At 35.4% G+C, this 15,166-nt stretch overlaps 1 protein-coding gene across 3 annotated transcripts in view; it reads left to right on the forward strand.

The window, feature by feature from the left end:
- Nucleotides 1–15,166, forward strand: part of BTAF1 (B-TFIID TATA-box binding protein associated factor 1) — a 113,923-nt gene that overhangs the window by 24,147 nt on the left and 74,610 nt on the right. For 2 of the 3 annotated variants that reach the window (XM_028513543.2, XM_036026992.1), the window contains 7 exons: nt 2,622–2,785; nt 5,613–5,749; nt 7,957–8,086; nt 8,311–8,379; nt 13,830–13,919; nt 14,582–14,677; nt 14,776–14,952. In XM_028513543.2, coding sequence (XP_028369344.1) covers nt 2,622–2,785; nt 5,613–5,749; nt 7,957–8,086; nt 8,311–8,379; nt 13,830–13,919; nt 14,582–14,677; nt 14,776–14,952 — 863 coding nt within the window. Of the gene's footprint in view, nt 1–2,621; nt 2,790–5,612; nt 5,750–7,956; nt 8,087–8,310; nt 8,380–13,829; nt 13,920–14,581; nt 14,678–14,775; nt 14,953–15,166 lie in introns of those variants that run through there. The other variant, XM_036026993.1, reaches the window with a different exon arrangement.

Genomic DNA, 15,166 nt, shown 5'->3' on the forward strand with positions numbered 1-15,166 from the left:
GCTTGCTTGCTTTTTAAAATCTTTTTTCTCCCTGTTATTTAGATTGGGTACTTTGTATTGCCCTATCTGTAAGTTCATTTACCCTTTGTCTTATTTACGTTTAGCTGTTAAGCCCATTCAGTGATTTTTAAGTTTCAGATATTGTTCAGTTCCAGATCTTCTTTTAAAAAAAACTTTATTGTTATATTTTGCACATGATATAATGCACTATTTCAAGTGTATGATTGTATATATTTGGTTCTTTTTTTATAGTTTCTGTTTCTCTATTGAGGGATCATACATATTTATTGTTGTGACAATACCTTCACATTGAGCATTGTTAAACTCAGCTTAAAAAATTTGTCATCTAATTTCAACATCTGGGTCATCTCAGACTTGGTCTCTATTAATTGTCTCTTTTTTTGAGAATGGATTACATTTCTTATATTCTTTGTATGTCAGTTAGTTTTGGATTGTATCCCTCACATTATAAGTTCTACTGGTATTTTGTGCTGGCTGGATTCTGTTACATTCTTCCAGAGAGTGTTTTTGTTTGGTTTGGTTGTTGCTTGCTTGCTTGTTTTAATTTAGCATGCGTTTAATTTGGTAAAACTCAAATCCCAGACTCCTTTGCAGTGAGCAACAGCTCAAATCTCGGATCAGTTTTTAGCTTTAGCTGGACTATGTGAAGTCTGCCCTGTGCAGTTCAGAATTCAGCCACAGATTCGACAGTTTACGCAGGATTTGGTCCTTCTCCCTGGTGCTCTCCTTTCTGTGTTTTCTCCGTCTTTCAGTGGCTAGATTAACTCCTGACTCACCTTCCTCTAGTTCTTCAAGCCAGAAAGACTGGGGTTTTTATCCAGCTTTTAGCTGCCCTACCTACCCTAAGGTTAAAAGCTGCAAAATTGGGAAACTCAGCCAGTGTCATGCCCTTCTTCCAGGTGTTGATAATTTTCCCAAGTATGTGCCTACTTTTGTACTCTTTCCAGTGCCTTTAGGTAGTTATTTTTAAAAATATTTTGCCTAGAGTTTATCATGTGTGGAAGGTTAGTCCAATAAGAGTTATTAGAAGTTTTTAAAATGTTAAGTTTTTTTCCAGTTATGTAGAGCTATCTCTTGCAACTTAGCTATTTTAAGCCCACTTTGTTACTTTATTTATTTTATCTTTATTATGTTTATTGAATTGAGGAGGGGACAGAGAGAGGGAGGGAGAGAAGAGGAACATCGATGTGAGTAAGAAACATTGATTGGTTGCTTCCCATATGTGCCCTGGCCAGAGATTGAACCCACAACCTAGGTATATGCCCTGACCAGGAATCAAACCCCCAGATTTTTGATGTGTGGGACGATGCTCCAACCAACTGAGCCATACCAGCAAGGGCCCCAATTTTTTATTTATTTATTTATTTTTATTAAAATTTTTTTCAAAACTTTAAAAATATATGTTTATTGATTTTACTTTATTTTTTAAGATAATTTATTTTTAGAGAGAGGGGAGGGAGGGAGAAAGAGAGGGAGACAAACACCAATGTGGGGATGTCTCTCCCACCCCCTCTACTGGGGACCTGGCCTGCAACCCAGGCATGTACCGTGACTGGGAATTGAACCAGCAACCCTTTGGTTTACAGGCCAGTGTTCAATCCGCTGAGCCACACCAGCCAGGGCTGTTTATTGATTATAGAGAGAGAGGAAGGGAGAGAGAGAGAGAAACATTCATTCGTTGCCTCTCTTATGTGCCCCAACAAAGGATCGAACCTGCAAACCTAGGCATGTGCCCTGACCAGAAATCAAACCCCGAGCCTTTTGGTATATGGGATGGTACTCCAGTCAACTGAGCCACACTGACCAGGGCCTAAATTTTTATTTTTATTTTTATTTATGTTTTGGACTTTATTTATATTTTAGAGAGAGGGGAAGGGAAGGAGAAAGAGAGGGAGAGAAACATCAATGTGTAAGGAACATCCATCTGTTGCCTCTCACACGCCCCCAGACTGGGATTTGGCCTGCAACCGGAAATTGAATCAGCGACTCAGCGATACGTAGGCTGGCACTCAGTCTGCTGAGCCACACCAGCCAGGGCATGAATTTTTATTTTTAAAATAATACCTTTTTATCTGTTTTCCACTAAAATATTACAGGTTGTACTTTGGACATTTAAAATCTGTCTACTTTTATGCCTTTACCTTGTTATTTAGGTTGTTAGGTCTATGTCATCTCAGAATACATAAAGGCCACATTTGGAATAAGCATGTATTTGTTGAGATCTTTGCTGTCAAATAAAATCTATGTATTATTTTTAGCTTGATTAGATCTTTCAGAGAATGTACAAGGTGTAGCTATAAAATAAGATTTTTTTCATAGGATGGATCTCATTTTATATATAGTTAATAATTGATAGTAGAGCAATGGGGAAGTCTCAGTGAAAACTCCTTGAGTTTTTTGTTACCTAGTACACTATTGCTAAGCATGGTTAGGTAATAGAACTTAGGACATATTCTGAGACAAGGAGTATGATTTGCTTATTGTCAGGAGGGGTGTTTTAATAGTTAAAAAGTTTTTTATATTTTATTCTAGCCTGTTCTTCATGTATTAGAACACTTCTTAACTAATTTGGAGGAAATGTATTTTTTTTCTGTTTAAAGGTGAAGTGGATCCTAAAGAAAGGATAGCACGCCAACGAAAACTGTTACAGAAGAAACTTGGCCTTAATATGGGAGAAGCCATTGGAATGAGTACTGAAGAACTCTTCAATGATGAAGATTTGGATTATACCCCAAGCTCAGCAGCCCTTGTAAACAAACAACCTGTAGGTAAAACCTGTATTTGTTTGATTTTAAGTAATGGTACGAAGGGCATGCTTCATTTTGCACTGCAATTTTTACCACCACCCCTCGCCCCCACACCAAAAAAAAAAGCTGTCCTTAATCCTACTCAGTGGTGCTTAGTGTCACCATAATGTAATATCTTCATAAATTGGATTTCTGGTGACAGATTTTAAAAGGACAGAAGTTCATCCTACCTTGTAGAGACTGGTCTATTAGATCAAAGCTATAGTGGAATCTTAGGAGCTTCTTAATATTAAGAGATCCTAATTGCACCAATTTAGGATCTTTTCTTTATTCTTTAGCAGAGGAAAAAAAAGTGAATGTTTGAGAGTGTGGGAGATAGTAACGGCTATCATAGTCAGATAGGATACTAAAATCTTCAGAGCTGTGATTCATTTTTTTAATTTGAAAAAGTAACAAACATGATAAAAAGGATCTTTAAACAATGCAAAAGGTATACAGTATGAAGTAAAAGAAATTCTTTCCAATAATTGATAGACACCTATGTTTCCACATCCCATAGACAACCTTTTTTGATTTATTTGTGTACCCTTCCTAAAATTTTCTGTGTATATACAAGTATATGTGTCCTTTTAAGTTGTGTTTACCCACTGCATGTAGCTTAAATATCAGTATGTACAGATTGATTACTTTCTTATTTTTTTGACAGCTGCAGGCTATTTTGTTGGTGGCTATACCATAATATTGTTTTGCATTCCTCCTTTTCTCTCTATTCTTTCAACTCCCAATGGATGCCTGTATGTGTGTGTGTTTGTTTTTATGCCCCCAGACTCTTTTATAAGCTTCAGTAAAAGCTGCAGCCTTCTCCTCAGAAAAATTCACATACAACTGAAGCATTGCCTTTTAGAGGTTCAGTACCATTTCCTCTTGCCCATGCAATATCCTTCTGTGGTTGTTTGAACCAGCCCTGTTAGGATTTCCTGCTTTGTAGTCATGAAACTTTCACCTTTTCATTCCCTTGGCCTTTCCCTTTGCTTAAGTTGAAATGGTTTATTTTCTTTTATACTAGTTGTTTTCTTAACCATTCGAATTTGTAAACTACAGCATATATTTTAGGGTTGAGGGTGTGTGATGATGAACCGCTGTTTTAATCCTGATCTAAAAATATGTTTTATTGATTTTAGAGCGAGAGGAAGGGGGAGAGAGAGAGAAATATTGATGTGAGAGAGACATTAATTGGTTGCCTCTCACACAGGCAGGGGATCAAACCTGCAACCTAGATATGTATCCTGACGAGGAGTCTGCCCTGCAGCCTTTTGGTGCATGGGACGACACTCCAACCAACTGAGCCACTTGGCAAGGGCAGATGATGCATAACTTTTGCAGACAAAAAAAGATACATATTTTATGCATACTAGAGGGGAAAAGGAGTATAAAAGAGGCAGAAAATATAATGACAACCAGCAAGAAATGGGCAACAAAAGGATGCTTAAGATGTAAATGAAAAAAGAAAATAGAATAAAATAAAGGAGAATAAAAGTGTAGTACTGTGATCACAGTGTAATAATTGGACATGGCGTAAGAAAATGAATGGGCAGGTGTAATAGAGAAAATGGTCTGTATACAGAATAGTTGGACATGAGCTAGGCAATAGCCATTTTATGGTTTGAAAGATCCAAGGAATTGCCATAAGCTCATTACCACTTCATTGCCTTTTATATGCACCTGTGGTCCCTGGATCAAGACTGTAGCTTGGCATCTGCACCAGTGACCTTTGTTTGTAGAATGGTGAATTTCATTTGAATTTTAAAAAATATTTTATTTATTTCTAGAGAGAGGGGAAGTGGAGGGAGAAAGGAAGGGAGAGGAACAAGGATGTGTGAGAGAAACACCAATCGGTCACCTCCTGCATGCCGCCAACCAGGGACCAGGCCGGCAGCCCAGGGATGTGTCCTGACTGGGAATCAAACTGACATCCTTTCACTTTGTGGGACAGTGCTGAACCAACTGAGCCATGCCGGTCAGGGCTTCATTTGAATCTTAATCATTTAAAGGCAGAACGGATTTTTAGATTTGGGCTGAAAGCATTTTTAACTCATAGCCTTTATGATGTCTGCCATATATGGAGAAGAGATCAAAAACTGTAGGCAGTGAGTGCTTAAGAAGAAGGGAGCTTATGGGGTAAGTTGACTATAGGATGCTGGACCAGTCACTTCTGGCTATAATTTTTTTTCAGCAGGTGATAATTACTAGTTTCTTTCATTGACATTCTTTTTTTTTTTTTAAAGAATGAAGAGTAATATTGTCAATTTTTTAAAAGATTTTATTTATTTATTTTTAAAGAGGGAAGGGAGGGAGAAAGAGAGTGAGAGAGAAACATCAATGTATGGTTGCTGGGGGCCGTGGCCTGCAACCTAGGCATGTGGCCTGACTGGGAATTGAACCTGCAACACTTTGGTTCGCAGCCCGCGCTCAATCCACTGAGCTATGCCAGCCAGGGCTGACATTCTTTATTCTCATAATTTTTGGGTGGTATTACAGTTATTTTGAAATCTCACCTCTTCAAAGCCCTGTCCAAGGATTAGGATCATACATTTGTGCCACATCTATGACATAAAAAAAGTGAAACACATCAGCATCTGTTGGGAATTGGAAGAGTAAGGAAGGAAGAAGAGAGTAAAATTATGGTACAGCCATACACTAAAATAGCATGAAGCTGTCAAAAAAGCATGTGATCAATTTGAATATAGTGAAATTTATAGACTTAGTCCTCTTCTGAGGCTGTGATACAATGGATATTTATTTTAACTTCTGAAGTTTAAACTCAGTATTCTTTTATTCTTTTAGACTCTCCAGGCAGCTGAATTGATTGACTCAGAATTTCGAGCCGGAATGAGCAATAGGCAAAAGAACAAAGCTAAAAGAATGGCCAAGTTATTTGCAAAACAGAGATCCAGGGATGCAGTGGAAACTAATGAGAAGAGGTAGTAATCTTTCTCTGCTATTCATTTAAAACAGTGACATTGGAGCTTACAGCTATGTCTGCTTGATACCTAACAACATTTTGCTGATGTTGTCTCTAGCTGTGGAGTACCATTTGGATTGTCTTGTTCAACTACCAGAGTATTTACTGTTACTAGGGACTAGGACAACATTCCAGAAAACTTGACATATGCAGATATTTTTGGTTACTAATTATGCGATCTGAATAAGGGCTGAAGGTTTTCCAAGGGGAGCATGTTCCAGGCAGAGGCAACAAACAGTGTAAATGCCTTAATTGTGCAATGTTTAAGAAATAGAAGGGCAGTATGGCTGGGATGAGTGGATGGAAATGAGAGAGGTACAGAGTGAAGACAGGGATGGTGGTCTAAGGGCCACAAGTAAAGAATACTACATTAGTAAAGTGAGAATTACTACAGTATTACATCAAATGTTCCCTCGGCTGGGATCTAAACCAAACATCAGGTAATAATCTAGGCTTATTTACCCAACCGTGTTATAGGAAGGAACTGTGGCATGGTACTCACATTCTTAGTGAGTTAATAGAAGTGATATCCTGTGCATAACTTGGAGCAGCATTTCTCAAAGGGTGGTTCAAAACAAGCCTCTTCAAAAGTGTTTTGAGGGGTTTGTTAAAATGTAGATTTCTTGAGCCCTATTCAGCTCTATTGTATTAGAGTTTTTAGTGGTATTCAAGAAATGCGAACATTTGTTGAATACCACTAAATAATGAATTAAACATGAGAGCTTGTGAAATAAATGTTACAGATGACTTTTTGTTTTTCTCATTCATATATAGCTGGAAAGTAAGTGTAAAAGCTAAGCACAAAGGAGGATAAATAAACATCTACTTGGTATAAATTTTTAAATGGGGTTGTTTTTAAGTGCAGAATCTTAAGTACTTAACTACAGGATTTTTTAAGTTAAGAGCTCTACTATTAGAATAGTATGGTAACCTAGTAATTGTTGCTATTGGCTTTTATTTATATAAGCACTTTTACCCAAATATTGGAATATTGGAAATATTAGGCCTTATTTTTCAGATCTATGATTTGTTCATTCCACAAATATTTACTGAATATCTATTATATGCCAGATACTTTACTTTACCTCAACATCTATTAATGACTAAAAAAGATAAGAATTCTGCTTTTATAGTACTTACATTCTAGAGGGAAAGACAGATGAGGACCAAAATAAGTAAATCACATGTTAACAATAAGGAACAGGAAAGAAAAAAGGGATAATGCAAGTAAAGAACTTGTGAAATGTTGTGTGGGTAAAGAGTTTACAATTTAAATGGGTGGGTCAAGCAGAGATTCACAGAGCTGACTTTCAGTAGAGATCTGAAAGTGAGGATTCTGTATTTTGGAAAGACATTCCACATAGAATAGTAAGGGCAAATGCATGGAAGGAGAAACATGCCTAACAAGTTCAAGGATGATAAAGTGATTAATGTGGCTGGATTGGAGAGAATTAGTATAAAAACAGTAAGGAATGAGATTAGAGAGGCTAAGATTTTATTCATTACCTTTTAGAAAAAATAGTTGGTCAAACAAATTACACTATTATAATGGTGGGGAATATTATAGGAAAAAATTCTGTATATACCTTAATGATGCTGATTTGTTCTTTTCATTAATTCTGAATAGTTTTACTTGTCTTCACCTTTGTTTTTGTTATGAGGGCAGCCTCAATATTTTTGGTCTTTTAGTCATAAAATAACACTTCCTCAGATTTTCTGGACACATTTTTCATTGCTCAGTTGTCTTATATCTTATGTTTTTCAAGAACTGGTAAAATTATAATATGTCACTCAGTATATTACTTTTCTCCTGGGTGCAAAAGCCTAAAAAAAGTTAATTCTGAGCCAGATTTAGGTTGTTAGAACAAGGGAGTATAAAATAAAAAGGAGAAGAGCTGGTTCTAGAGAGGAAGAAAAAAAAGTCTTGTTACGATTTGAGATCTAATTTGAAAGGAAGAATTCACTATTTTATATTCATCAATAAGAGTAGTAGGATATTTTTGCTCAAATTTAAGTGGTTCATTTTGGTTATTTGTACATGAAATTACAGGTAAATCATATAGGCAGAATATGACAAAACATTTGTTCAAATGATGGATTCTCTTATATTAATTGTGGTTCACATTATCCTTATTCATGTTTTAAATGGTGACTTTCCTTTTTTAGCAATGATAGCACTGATGGAGAACCAGAAGAAAAGAGACGAAAAATAGCAAATGTGGTTATTAATCAGTCTGCAAATGATTCTAAAGTCTTGATTGATAATAATCCAGACAATTCTTCCTTGATTGAAGAGGTACTGTGAAATGCCCTAAAATGTCCTTTGAAATTGTATATAATCTTTTCATACTAATCTGTTAAAGAAATATTATTAAAACTCTTATATCTTCATTAATAAAAATTTTAATTATTTAAAAATTTAAAAAAGTATTATTACTAGACCTCTAAATAAATATACTTTATTAATACTTCAATTATTAGCATAAAGTAGACCTTAGTAATTTTGTTTTTCTTATTCAGACAAATGAATGGCCTTTGGAAAGCTTTTGCGAAGAACTTTGCAATGACCTTTTTAATCCCTCCTGGGAGGTATGATTTCTTTTATTTTAGGTATTTAAAATTTTTTTCAGTATTTGTTTATTGAAGTTATTGGGATGATGTTGCTTAATAAAATTATATAGGTTTCAGGTGTACAATCTATAATATGTCGTCTGTATATTTATTGTATTGTGTGTTCACCACCCAGGTCAAGTCTCCTTTCAGCACCATTTATCCCCTCTTTAACCTCCCTAGCCTCTTCTGCTTCCCCCTACTCCACTTTCCCTCTGGTAATCACCATGCTATTGATTGTATCTCTGAGTTTTTCTTCACTTGTTTGCTTAATTCCTTCAACTTTTTCACCCAGCCTCCCAACTCCCTCCACTCTGATAGTTGTTAGTCTATTCTCTGTAAAATTGAGTCTGTTTCTAGTTTGTTATTTTGTTCATTCGATTCCACGTATGAGTGAAATCATATGATCCTTGTCTCTCTCTGACTGGCTTATATTATTTAGTATAATACTCTCCGGGTCCATCCATGCTGTCACAAAAGGTAGGATTGTCTTCATTTTTACAACTGAGTAATATTCCACTGTGTAAATGTACCACAGCTTTTTTATCCACTGATCTACTGAAGGGCACTTTGGGCTGCTGCCAGATCTTGGGTATTGTAAATTGTGCTACAATGAACATAGGTGTGCATATATTGTATTGAATTAGTGTTTCAGGTTTTTTCAGATATATACCCAGAAGTGGAATCTCTGGGTTATTCATAAAGCAGTTCCATTTTTAATTTTCTGTGGTAATGCTACATACTGCTTTCCCAGTGGCTGCACCAATCTTCATTCCTACTGAGAGTATACAAGGATTCCCTTTTCTCCACATTCTTGCCAGCACTTGTTGTTTGTTGATTTATTGCTGATAGTCATTCTGACGGGTGTTATGTGATATCTCATTGTGGTTCTAACGTGCATCTCTCTGATGATTAGTGACATTGAACATCTTTTCATGTGTCTATTGGCCATCAGTATGTTCTCCTTGGAGACATGTCTATTCAGGTCCTTTGCCGTTTTTAAATTGGATTTTTTTTTGTTACTGAATTTTATTAATTCCTTATAAATTTTGGATATTTATCCTTTATCAGATGTATCATTGATGAATATGTTCTCCCAATCAGTGGATTGTCTTTTCATTTCTTGATGGTTTCCTGTGCCATACAAAAACTTCTTAGTTTGATGTAGTCCCATTTGATTTTTTTTTCTTTTGTTTCCTTTGCCCAAGGCGATACATTGGAAAAAATGTCTACTAGGAATGTCCGAGATTTTACTGCCTGTGTTTTCTTTTGGATTTTTATGGTTTTGTGACTTACATTTAAGTCTTTTATGCATCTTGAGTTTATTCTTGTGTATGGTATAAGATGGTAGACTGGTTTAATTTTTGTTGCATTTCCCAACACCATTTATTGAATAGACTGTCTTTACTCCATGTTTGTTCTTGCCTCCTTTGTCAAATTGACCATAAAGGTGTGGTTTATTTCTGGACTCCTTGTTCTGTTTCATTGATCTGTATGTCTGTTTTTATGCCAGTATCATGGTGTTTTCATTACTATGGCCTTGTAGTATAGTTTGATATCAGGTAGTGTGATTCCTCCAATTTTGTTGTTTCTCCAGATTGTTGTGACTATTCAGGGTCTTTTGTAGTTCCATGTAAATTTTTGGAATATTTGTTATAGTTCTGTGAAATATGCTATTGATATCTTAATAGGAATTGTATTTAATCTATGGCTTGCTTTGGGTAGTGTGGACATTTTAATGATGTTAATTCTTCTTTAAATGTGTGGTATAATCCACCCGTGAAGCCATCCAGTCCAGGACTTTTGTTTGCTGGGAGTGTTTTGGTTACTGCTTTAATTTTACTAGTTGTAATCTATTCAGAGAGTTTTTTTCCTAGTTCGGTTTTGGAAGATTTGATGTTTCTAGGAATTTATACATTTCTTCCAGATTATCCAATTTGTTGGCATATGTTTGTTCTTAATATTTTCTTACAATCTCTGATATTTCTGTGGAGTCAGTTACTTCTCTCTCATTACTGATTTTATTTATTTGGGTCCTCTTTTTTTTCTTGATGAATCCGGTTAAATGTTTGTCCATTTTGTTTATCTTTTCAGAGAACCAGCGCTTGGTATCGCTCTTTTCTATTAGTTTTTTAGACTCTATTTCATTTATTTCTTCTCTGACCTTTATTATTTCCTTTCTTCTACTTACTTTGGGCTTTGTTTCTTGTTCTTTTCCTAGTTCCTTTAAGTGTAAAGTTAGATTGATTGAGGCTTTTCTTGTTTTTTTTTTGAGGTAGGCCTGTAATACGGTAAATTTCCCTCTTAGGACTGAGTTCTCTGTATCCCATAGATTTTGGGTTGCTGTGTTCTCATTTTCATTCGTTTCAAGGTATCTTTTGGTTTTTTTCCTTGATCTTGTTAACTGATTCATTTATTAACCTGTTATTTAGCCTCCATGTCTTTGTTGGTTTTTTGTTTGTTTTCTTGTGATTGATTTCTAGTTTCATAGCATTGTGATCAGAGAAGATTCTTGATATGATTTCAGTCTTCTTAAATTTATTGAGACTTGTTTTGTGTCCTAACATGTGGTCTGTGCTAGAAAATGTTCCATGTGAGCTTGAATGTATATTCAAGAATGTATATTATGCTGCTTTGAGATAAAATGATCTGAAGATACCAATTAAATCCATTTGATCTAGTGTGTCATTTAAGGCCTCTGTTTCCCTGTTGATTTTTTGTCTGGGAGATCTATCCTTTGATGTCAATGGGGTGTTAAAGTCCCCTACTCTGGCTGTATTATTGTTGATCTCACCCTTTATGTCCATCAAGATTTGCTTTATATATTTCGGTGTTCCAGTGTTGGACTCATAAATGTGTACAGAGGTTATATCTTCTTGTTGGATTGCTTCCTTTATCATTATGTAATGTCCTTCTTATAGCCTTTGTTTTAAAGTCTATTTTGTCAGATATAAGTAATGCTACTGCAACTTTTTTTCATTTCCATGTGCATGAAATATCTTTTCTATCCTTTTAGTTTCTATGTTTTCATTCTGAGATGGGCCTCTTGTAGACAGCATATATATGGGTCTTGTTTTCTTATCCATTTAGCTACCCTATGTCTTTTGATTGGAGCATTTAAGCCATTTATATTTAAAGTTATCATTGATAGGTATTTACCGCAATTTTATCCTTTTATCTATGTTCCTCTTTTTTTTTTTCCTTTCTTCTTCTTAAAAAAGACCCTTTAACATTTCTTGTAGTACTGGTTCAGTGGTAACGAACTCCTTGAAGCTTTCTCTTACTGGGGTAGCTGTTTCTCCTTCAATTTTGAATGACAGCCTTGCTGGGTAAAGCAAGACTTGGCTGTAGGTCCTTGCTTTTTATCACTTTGACTATTTCATGCTAATACCTTCTGGCCTGAAATGTCTGCTGAGAAATTAGCTCAGAGCCTTATGGGAGCTCCCTTGTAGTTAACTGTTTCTCTTTTTCTGCTTTTGTGCTTTCTTTGTTTTTAACCTTGGCCATTTTAATTATGATGTGTCTTGGTGTCCCTCCCAAATTTTTATTCACCACACGTGGATGTGGGACCAACCCATTCCATCCATTCTATGTCTTTGCCCTTCCTACCAGTCTGGATGGATGTGGTTTCTTTAAATCTGTAGTTGTCAGACTTCCATTCAACTCAATTTCTGACAGTTCTGAGATGGTTGTTCTATAACTTAGTTGTAATTTTGATGTGGTTGTACAAGGAGAAGGGCCATGTTTACCTATGCTGCCATCTTGACCAGAAGTCTAAATTTCCTCACCTCATTTTTTAAAATTCTTTTTTCTTTTTGCTGCTTTAATTGAGTGTTTTCTATTACTTTCTCTTCCAAATCTCTGATTTGATCCTCTGCTTCACTCAACCAGTGTTTATTTCTTCCAGTGTGTTCTTCATTTCAGATATTTTATTTTTTTCCACAGGCTTTTTATGCTGTTGTAGTTCTAAGTTCCTGAGCATTGTTATAACCATTTTTTTCTTATCTCTATGTCTGATAAATTGCTTGCCTCCATTTCACTTAGCTCTTTTTCTGGAGTGTTCTCCCGGTCTTTCATTTGGGGCCTTTTTCTTCGTCACCCTTTTTTGGCTGCCTCTTTGTGTTTGTTTCTATGTACTAAGTAGAATTGTTATGACTCCCAGTCTTGGTAGGGTGGCCTAATATAGTAGGTGTTTTGTAGGACCCAGTGGCACAGTCCTTATGATCAGTTGAGCTGGATGCTCCATGAATTACCTGAAGGGGAACCCCTGCAGCAGAACCTCTTCACAGAAACTCAGCCATCGCCCATGGGAGCGTCGTTGGCCCTTTTCACATCTCTGCCCTTCCTACCAGTCTGTCTATGATTTCTTCATTACAGTTTATCTCAGCTTTATTTTCTTTGCTAACGAAGGGAACCATGTCAAGCATAATCTGTTTTGTCATTGTCCTTATTTTTCCCTTGTGTCCCTCTCAGGACCACTGCTTTAGGCATTTTATATCACTCACCAAGTAGAAACCTTTAGACTGTTTTTCACCTTCCATATAATTTTTGTTGTATTTCTTTAGTGATTTGTTCATTTCTTTTTACTATAATACAAAGGCTTGTATATTTCTCCTAGACAGTAAAAGTTTCCTTTGGAAGTGGACAATTTTGATTAAAAGCTGTAGTTTCTACACCAGCTTTTAAACCTGGAAATATTTTTTCAAAGATAATCTTTAATTGATCCCAGTATGTAAAAGAGATGAAAGTGAAGTTCCACTGGTTAAAGTTGAGGGTTGGTGGTCTCAAACCATTCTGTTCTACTTAGATTAGCCTTTGAATAATTTTAAAAAACTCTTGTTTGTAGTACCATTTAGCAGCCTTTCTGCTTCTTGATGTATTTCTATTTAAAGCTCTTCAAGTTTTAACTTACATGGGTTCTTCAATAGGTGGGCGCAGTGTCAGTGGCCTGATTCCTCCATTCCAAATGACACTTCAGAAGGTTTACAGGGCTAAGGTGTAGCATTAGTCATATGTTATTTTATTTATATTATCTTCTTTGATACCTGACACTGGTAGCTATGGAACTTAGTTTTGATGTATATATTTCTAAAATATTGATATTGGAGCTACAAGGAACAATATATGATACTTTCTTTTTTAGTGTCAATACTGAATACGAATAAAAACCAGAGGAAGGTTAGCTATGTGGATTATATATATCTCAAGAATAGCAGTTTTCTTAGTGTGATTTAAAAAACTTTCCTTATAACCAGAATTGTAAAATTTATATATGCAATTCTCCTTGGATAGTAGAAGAAAAAGACATTCTTATGAAATGCTAGTTTATTTTAATTTCTTAAAAATATAATATCCCCTTTTCAAATTAAAAGTTAAACTCAGTTTCTTAAGCATTTAACTTCTGACATTTACTTTCTGATTCTTCTTAGGTTCGACACGGTGCAGGCACTGGACTTAGAGAAATCCTTAAAGCTCATGGAAAAAGCGGTGGTAAAATGGGAGATAGTACTTTAGAAGAGGTAAGTGTAGTAAAGCAACAGTTACTATCAAGTTTCAGTAGTTGGCTCTTATTCTGATCAGGGAGGTAACTGTGCATGTGACATGAAGTAGTAATGAGAGGTAAATAATAAGAAATATTGAAAAGCAATGAGGGAAAAGTAAAAAGATTAGGAAGAAGTCTTTTTATAGATAGAGGAAGAATGAGTTCAGGGGAAAGACGTTCAGAAACATTGAGTGGAAAAATATGTAGAAGCAATAGTATTTGAGCAGGATATAATGGATTGGAAGTATAATAAGATGAATAGAGGATAGTTTAGAGGTCAGTGAGCAATATGACTGGTGTAGCATGGAGACACTGGTAATAGGATTGATAGTATATAAATGACAGATAGAATTGATATTAGAGAAACCTTAAGTAGTTTCTTAATTTCTCTTGGAATACAAGTAATATAATAAAGTTCATGAATTTTAAAGATTTTGTTATAGTATATCTGAATTTAATTAATAAAGAGAATGTGGCTAATATTAAAGATAACAGTTGGAACTCTAATATAGTTTGATTATTGTTTCTACAGCTAAAATAATCTATCCCAATATTTTAATTTTCATGTGGATCCAATATGTTTCCCCAACCCACAATATAAAGTATGATCTTTGTTACTAAAAAATGATTGTTTAACAGATGATTCAGCAGCATCAAGAATGGTTGGAAGACTTGGTTATTAGACTCCTTTGTGTTTTTGCATTAGACAGATTTGGAGACTTTGTTTCTGATGAAGTAAGTTATCACATAAGGGAAGGTTTGCCCAATCAAATTTCAAATTCAGCAAAATAAGCTTTTTGCAAATATGAGTTTTCTCTCTTTTTCATTTGCAGGTTGTGGCACCAGTTCGTGAAACTTGTGCTCAAACATTAGGTGTGGTGTTAAAACACATGAATGAAACAGGAGTTCATAAGACTGTGGATGTGCTGCTTAAATTACTTACCCAAGAACAATGGGAAGTTAGACATGGTGGTCTGCTAGGAATAAAATATGCTTTGGCAGTTCGTCAGGTAAACATTTAACTTTTTGAAGCAACATGGGAGAGTTTTTCCCTTAGTTTATTTTTATGAAATGGCCCTAAATTCTTAGTGTTACGTATAAGTCATCAGTCCTTCAAGATTTGCTCTCTTGAGATAGTGTCATAGAGATAGGTGATGCTAATAAGAATTGAAGTACAAATCAAAAGATGATGAATTAGGTTTGGAAACCTGTTCCTAGTTCATA

The sequence above is a fragment of the Phyllostomus discolor genome, chromosome 5, assembly GCF_004126475.2.
Source record: "Phyllostomus discolor isolate MPI-MPIP mPhyDis1 chromosome 5, mPhyDis1.pri.v3, whole genome shotgun sequence".
NCBI lineage: Eukaryota > Metazoa > Chordata > Mammalia > Chiroptera > Phyllostomidae > Phyllostomus > Phyllostomus discolor.